The sequence below is a fragment of the Dama dama genome, chromosome 5 (assembly GCF_033118175.1).
Source record: "Dama dama isolate Ldn47 chromosome 5, ASM3311817v1, whole genome shotgun sequence".
NCBI classification, from domain to species: domain Eukaryota; kingdom Metazoa; phylum Chordata; class Mammalia; order Artiodactyla; family Cervidae; genus Dama; species Dama dama.
Genome location: NC_083685.1, coordinates 66,913,624 through 66,921,453, shown reverse-complemented (window position 1 = coordinate 66,921,453; position 7,830 = coordinate 66,913,624). Strand labels below are relative to the sequence as shown.

General features: G+C 39.9%; 1 protein-coding gene across 1 annotated transcript; it reads left to right on the top strand.

The window, feature by feature from the left end:
- The first annotated feature begins 203 nt into the window (after positions 1 to 203).
- On the top strand, positions 204 to 7,548 carry FGA (fibrinogen alpha chain). The gene is made up of 5 exons (XM_061140914.1): positions 204 to 257; positions 3,337 to 3,471; positions 4,277 to 4,460; positions 5,493 to 5,638; positions 6,220 to 7,548. The coding sequence occupies exons 1-5, from the start codon at positions 204 to 206 to the stop codon at positions 7,546 to 7,548; spliced, it is 1,848 nt and encodes a 615-aa protein (XP_060996897.1).
- The last annotated feature ends 282 nt before the right edge of the window (positions 7,549 to 7,830 follow it).

The window sequence follows — 7,830 nt, the reverse complement described above, 5'->3', positions numbered from 1 at the left end:
GGAATTGAGCAAGAAATTCTAGGACAATAACCTTACAGAAGGAGCAAGGGACGCAGGGTGCTTGTTGACTGTCTCAGTGGGACAAAGATAATGATTAATCAGACCTCCTGCAGATTTAAATGGGATGGGGACTGGGAGAGGAGGCAGTCTTCCTTTCTTTCAGCTGGGGTGCTCCTCTTGAGTCAGCCCTACCCACGGCAGAGATGTTTTCCGTGAGGGACCTCTGCCTGGTCCTGAGTTTGGTGGGTGCAGTTCAGGTATGGCCTTCTCTATTTCCTTTTCTCTTTCTTTTTTTTTTGGGGGGGGGGGTTTGTCATACATTGATATGAATCAGCCATAGATTTACACATATTCCCCATCCCGATCCCTCCTCCCACCTCCCTCTCCACCCGATTCCTCTGGGTCTTCCCAGTGCACCAGGCCCAAGCACTTGTCACACGCATCCCACCTGGGCTGGTGATCTGTTTCACCATAGATAGTATACATGCTGTTCTTTTGAAATATCCCACCCTCACATTCTCCCACAGAGATCAAAAGTCTGTTTTGTATTTCTGTGTCTCTTTTTCTGTTTTGCATAAAGGGTTATCGTTACCATCTTTCTAAATTCCATATATATGTGTTAGTATGCTGTAATGTTCTTTATCTTTCTGGCTTACTTCACTCTGTATAAGGGGCTCCAGCTTCATCCATCTCATTAGGACTGGTTCAAATGAATTCTTTTTAATGGCTGAGTAATATTCCATGGTGTATATGTACCACAGCTTCCTTATCCATTCATCTGCTGATGGGCATCTAGGTTGCTTCCATGTCCTGGCTATTATAAACAGTGCTGCGATGAACATTGGGGTGCACGTGTCTCTTTCAGATCTGGTTTCCTCAGTGTGTATGCCCAGAAGTGGGATTGCTGGGTCATATGGCAGTTCTATTTCCAGTTTTTTAAGAAATCTCCACACTGTTTTCCATAGCGGCTGTACTAGTTTGCATTCCCACCAACAGTGTAAGAGGGTTCCCTTTTCTCCACACCCTCTCCAGCATTTATTGCTTGTAGACTTTTGGATAGCAGCCATCCTGACTGGCGTGTAATGGTACCTCATTGTGGTTTTGATTTGCATTTCTCTAATAATGAGTGATGTTGAGCATCTTTTCATGTGTTTGTTAGCCATCTGCCTTTTCTCTTTCTCTCTGGTGTTTTTTCCACAAAGAGCTTGCAGGTCTGAGTCAGCTATGTGTATGTCATCACACACTGCTGGCTTTATAAACTGTAGCCTGTGGAGGCAAGTTCCCAGATGGGACTGACATCTCAAGAATACAGGGAATATAATCCTAAGAGACAGACTTAGCTGGACCAAAGTGTATAAATTCACAAGGGAAGCTTCTGCACCTGTAGCTTGGTTTTATATTGTTTGTTTGTTTGTTTTAAAGAGAAGAAGTCTTTGCTATCTTTGTTGCTGTAAAGCCTTGGGATTGCTAGCTAACAGAATATTCTTATGATAAGAATTTTTAACCTAATTATTAATTTCTATTTGCCCATAACAAGCAGAACAATGGTTTACTGTAGCTTTTCTAAAAGTTTGCTTTTGTGTTTAAGACAAACAAAAGAAAATTAGCTATTTTTTGAAAACATATTACACAGTAAAATCAGAAGAGATTAATTGATAAAGCAATATGCTTTTTGGAAGCAATTGTATTCTTTTAAGATAATCACAAATATTGCAATAATTTCTAAAGTTTGACTACAGAGATCTACACAAAAGAAGAGAAACTTCATTCAACAATACTTTTGAAACACATTAATCTTATGAAAACATGATAAATCTATTCTAAAAATTCAGTTACTTCCAGGCTGTGAACTATCCTGGCTTATTTCTTTCTCTTTACTGCTTATAAACCCTACCAGAGTAGAAGAAACTAAAGAGTATTCCTAACATAATGTTCTCCCTTACAGTAAGCAATAAATAACCATTTTTTTAGGAAATAAGACTAATGTCATTTGCTAAAGTTATATTTTGCATAATGCATAAATTTCATTTATTTCTCCACTATTGGCATAAATATCTAATTTTTGCCTGTTTTTATTATCTTGCCATTTTATTCCAAAGTATGTCTAAATTTATAATTTTATTTTTTTTAAACAAAAAGATTGTACTTGTTCCTTTAAATAAATTGCTCTTGATTGCGAATTCACATTACTATTATTGGTTTGTTTTTAATGAGACAGAAAATACTAATTATAAAAATAAACTACTAAGGGCTTCCCTAGTGACTCAGTGGTAAAGAATTCACCTGCCAATGCAGGAGATGCAAGAAATGCAGGTTCAATGCCTGGTCTGGGAAGATCCCACATGCCGCAGAGCAACTAAGCCCATACTCCAGAACTACTGAGCCTGTGCTCTAGAGCCTGGGAACCACAACTACTGCAGCCGGAAAGCCCTAGAGCCTGTGCTCCACAAGAGAACCCACAGCCACGCACACCATAAGTGGAGAGTATTCCCAAAACTAGAGAAAAGCCAGCACAGAGAAAATAAATAAATAAAATTGTAACATAAATAAACTACTGAGATTAAGATAGTCACAAAACTCCCTGCAAGTTGGTGGTACACAATAAAAATAGTTAAAACCTAAAATCAACATTGATGTATTAAGTTATAACATCTAGTTGGAAGAATATTTATATATCCTATTTCACTCATTGATCACAACAGAAATTTTTTTTAAATTTGTATTTTTAATTACAAGATGTTCCAAAAAAGCTGTCAATCTTGGACCATTTTTTTTCTTTCAGTATATTTTTCATTTCAAATAAAAGAAATTATTACGTGAGTAACCCCAAAAGCATTTCTGAGTCTGAATTGGCCACATATGTGTCCTCAGTATATGCTTGCTCAAATTTTGGACCCATAAGGTCATTGCAGATATTTGAAGGAGACATAGACCTGAAGTATAGGTTTTTTCCTACTAAAACAGGAGTTAGAGGAGAGAGAACTCTTGAGTTTCTCCATTATTTTTCTATCTCCAGATATGAATGAAAATGTAAAAGTAAATTTTAACTGTTTGTTTATTCAAATAATTTTTCTTTTATAACAGATCCTTTAAAACTCCTAACATTTACTAAAGGTTTCATTAGTGTCAAACACAGTTAAGGTTTATTCACTAATCTCCTTTAACCTCACAACTCCACAAAATGGACCTTAAGGATTTTCACCCAAAAGATAAGAAAACTGAAGCTTATAGAGCTCCTTGGATCCCTTGCTCAGAATTTATAGGCATGCTAGTGTCTCCTCTTTATCTGCTTAAAGATCACCTCTCTCTTTTGTGTGTGTTTATAAATCCTTAAAGGCAGCAGATGGTAGTGATCCTGCCAGTAGTGAATTTCTAGCTGAAGGAGGAGGGGTGCGTGGCCCAAGACTTGTGGAAAGACAGCAATCTACCTGCAAAGAGACAGGCTGGCCCTTCTGCGCTGATGAAGACTGGGTGAGCCATGGGCACGGGGACGGGGGCAGGAGAGTCCTTTCCTGGGCACATGGGTCGAATCAGGACGTCCTTCCTGGCCTGCTGGCAGTGCATGCCAGCTGCCACTTCAGGCCACTGAAAACTCGTCTAGTAGGAAAAGACCTAACTAAACTACATAGCAAATAAAAGAAGACAAATGGAAGAGAACCTAGGCCTGAGAGCACTGCTTAAATTACCTCCCAGACTCTGGGTCATTGGTGGGATTAACAGGTTGGATTTTAGTTGCATGTTCAGGAAAGTACTAGGAACCTGAGTACTAGGGCCTCCAGATTTCAAGGGTCCTAATTTGCGGTTAAGCAGACCCTCATTCCAAAATTTCTTTATGATCTCTGACTAGCCCTCTTAAAGTATTTTAGGTCAAGAAATGATCTGAACAGACTGAAGAGGAGAACAGCGGGGGCTCACGGAAACCTGCAAAATTTTACTGGATCTGAGAGACAGACTATTTTATTAATTTTTTTTTAAATTTACTGAAGTGTAGTCAATTTACAATATTGTGTTAATTTCTGTTATATAGCAAAGTGACTTAGTAATACATATGTGTATTCTTTGTCACACCCTTTTCCATTATGAGTTATCACGGGATATTGACTATAGTCCCTAGTGCTATACAGTAGGACTTTGCTGTTTACCCATCTTGCATATACTAATTTACATCTTGTTAATCCTAGACTCCCAATCCATCCCTCCTCCACCCTCCCTCCCCCTTGGCACCCATAAGTCCATTTCTAGAGATAGACTCTTAAATTTTCGTACTCATTTCCAGGGTGAAAAATGCCCTTCTGGCTGCAGGATGAAAGGGTTGATTGATGAAGTCAATCAAGATTTTACAAGCAGAATAAATAAACTAAGAGATTCACTATTTAATTATCAGAAGAACAATAAAGACTCTAATACACTGACCAAGAACATAGTGGAACTTTTGGGAGGGGATTTTGCCAAAGCTAACAGTAAGTATTACAGTTACTGCATACAACAAAAACAACAAAAATCAGAAATAGATAGGGTGTCTCTTTGTAACAACTGTGATTTTATTCCAGGTTACATTAAGTAGAAACACATATCTTTATGATATCCCTGAATTTTAAGGAGGGACCTTGTTTTAGTTGTTTTTGTCATGTAAAACAAGTTGGTTTAGCATTATTTTAGGTCACAAAGTCAGTCAGAATTTTGGACTGAAGACTAGAATTTAAGTGTGTTCTTTTTCAAGAGTATATTCTGCAAATAAGATGAGCCCAACATTTTGAGTAGATATTTCTGTTTCTGCCTTACAAAGGAAAGTACTGAGAGATCAAGGGACTTGCCCAAAGGCACAAAACTCTCATGTGGGGGGGCTGGGAGTGCAATTCAGACTCCACTGAGCTTCTTATGAAGTGTTTTGCTTTTTTTAAAATATGGAGTCATGCTGTCTCTTTCTCCCAGGCCTAGCACTAAGTCTCATTAGGACCAGGAAACTTCAGACTTGCTCTGGGCATGAGCAGTAAGACTCCAGCTCATGAAACCTTGCCTTCACTCTTTATATCATTGGGAGACTCAGCTAATTAATTTTATGGAGCAAGAGCAACTGGCAAGTGAATGATCCTGCTGACTTATAAAAAAAGAAAGTTTACAAACAATTTCAAACCTATAGCTGGGAAGAAAACCTTTTCAGTAAGAAAATCCAAGAATATATTCAAGTTCCTTGATTAAGGATATAATGAAATAATTGGAATATGATTAAACATTATTTTATCTCAATTATACCTTTAAAATTTCAGAGATTTACTTGAAGAATGCACCTTAATTGATATTCATGGATGACTGCAGGATATTGTCCAAATATCAAACATCTAATAGATTTGAAAATCACAAATTAAATGTTCAGAGAAGAAACTATTATAGAAGTAAAATGGGGAATATCCATAAGCAAACTTTCTTCTTTTTCTGACTAATACAAGCAAATCACTCAGCAGCTACTTCAGTATCCATATTTACCATTTCAGACAATGATAATACATTTAACCAAGTATCAGAAGATCTGAGAAGCAGAATTGAGATCCTGAGGCGCAAAGTCATAGAACAAGTACAATATATCAACCTTCTGCAGAAAAATGTCAGAGATCAACTGGTAGATATGAAACGATTGGAGGTGAGTAACTATGTGGCTCTGACTTCAGATTTCCTTGTTTTTGAGTAGCAAGGAAAGGAAGGCAATAGTCATTCATTAAATGCCTACTTTACATAGAGCAATGTGTTATAGCTATTACCTACCTACAAAGTAGGTATTATGGATCCACTCTACAGGTGAAAAAACAAGCTCAGTGCTATTAAGTAAAATTTCCAAGGGCATGTAAAATTGTAATTTCAAAAGCAAATATTCAGTCTCTGCTTGTATTATTCCAAGCCCTGCTGGTCCCTAACACCACCGTGTCTCTGAGTCTTCAGCTTCAGTCTCACAGAGGATCACATCATTAATGTTTCCTTTGGAGGGAATAGTACTTTCCTCTTGATCTGTTCTAAGTATAAGATACATCCAGATAGCTCCTATTGCTTATCCTGGCCAGCCTTACGATACCCAGTGTTTCTTCCACTGAGGATGGAGTATTGGTTGGTAGGTCTCCTAGTCAAACAAGTAAAACCAATTTCCAAAAAGTAAGTTAATTACTAAGAACTCAACAGGCAGTTCATTTACAGCTACCTTTTTTCTTTATCTTTCCTCCCTTTCTCCAGGTGGACATTGATATTAAGATCCGATCTTGCAAAGGGTCATGCAGTAGGGCTCTAGAACATAAGGTAGATCTGGAGGACTATAAAGATCAGCAGAAGAAACTTGAACAGGTTATTGCCATAGACTTACTTCCCTCTAGAGACGTTCAATACTTACCACTGATAAAAATGAGTGCAGTTACAGGCCCTGTTTCTAGAGAGTTCAAGAAGCAGCTTCAAGAGGTCCCTTCAGAATGGAAGGCACTGTTGGAAATGCAGCAGACGAAAATGGTGTTGGAAACTTTTGGTGGAGACGGACATGCCAGAGGAGACTCTGTATCTCAAGGAACAGGATTAGCACCAGAAAGGCCCAGGAGGCCTGGAACCAGTAGTATTGGAAATGTGAACCCTGGGAGCTATGGACCTGGAGGTAGTGGCACCTGGAACACCGGCCGCCCCGAGCCTGGAAGTGCTGGCACCTGGAACACCGGCCACCCCAAGCCTGGAAGTGCTGGCACCTGGAACACCGGCCGCCCCGAGCCCGGAAGTGCTGGCACCTGGAACACCGGCCGCCCCGAGCCCGGAAGTGCTGGCACCTGGAACACCGGCCGCCCCGAGCCTGGAAGTGCTGGCACCTGGAATACTGGAAGCTCTGGATCTTCAAGTTTTAGGCCAGATAGCTCAGGTCATGGGAACACTAGGCCTTCCAGCCCAGACTGGGGTACCTTTAGAGAGGAAGGAAGTGTAAGTTCAGGGATAAAGAAAGAGTTCCACACAGGTAAACTTGTCACTACTAAAGGAGAAAAAGAGCTTCTGATTGGTAATGAGGGGGTCTCCTCTGGTCACACAACCACCACTCGTCGTTCATGCTCTAAAGTCATTACAAAGACTGTTACAAATGCTGACGGTCACACAGAAACGACCAAAGAAGTGGTAAAGTCTGAAGATGGTTCTGACTGTGGTGATGCAGACTTAGACTGGCACCGTACTTTGTCTGTGAGGGGTAACCTAGATGATTTCTTTTCTAGAAACAATGATGGTTTCTTCACCCATAAGTTACACGAGTTTGACGGTAAGACAGGCTTAGAATCTGGTGTTCCAGCCTTAGAGGAATTTGGCTCTTCCAGTGGTAAAACTTCAACTCAGAGCAAACAGTTTGTAAGCAGTAGCACAACTATCAACAGAGGTGGCTCCGCGATTGAAAGCAAGAGCTTTAAAATGGCAGATGAGGCCGAAAGCGTAGAGGATCTTGGCCTTAAAGGAGCACATGCCACCCAGAAAGGCCATGCTAAAGCTCGTCCTGCCAGAGGTATCCACACTTCTCCTTTGGGGAAGCCTTCCCCGACCCCCTAGACTAAGTTCATTACTCCTGCAACGTGTCTCCCATAGCACCTTTTACTTCTTTCTTAGTCCTCTATCATGCTTAATTGAAATTCATGGTTTTGTTTATTTGTGTGTGTGTGTGTGTGTGTGTGTGTGTGTGCGCACATGCACGCGAGACTGTAAGTGCCATGGGGGCAGGGACTTTGTCTATCATGTTCATTTCTGTATTCCCAAATGCCTAGCAGTGTGGAATCAGCATTCAATAAATATGTGTTAAATGAATGAATTAATTAGTCCCTCTGGAACTCAATT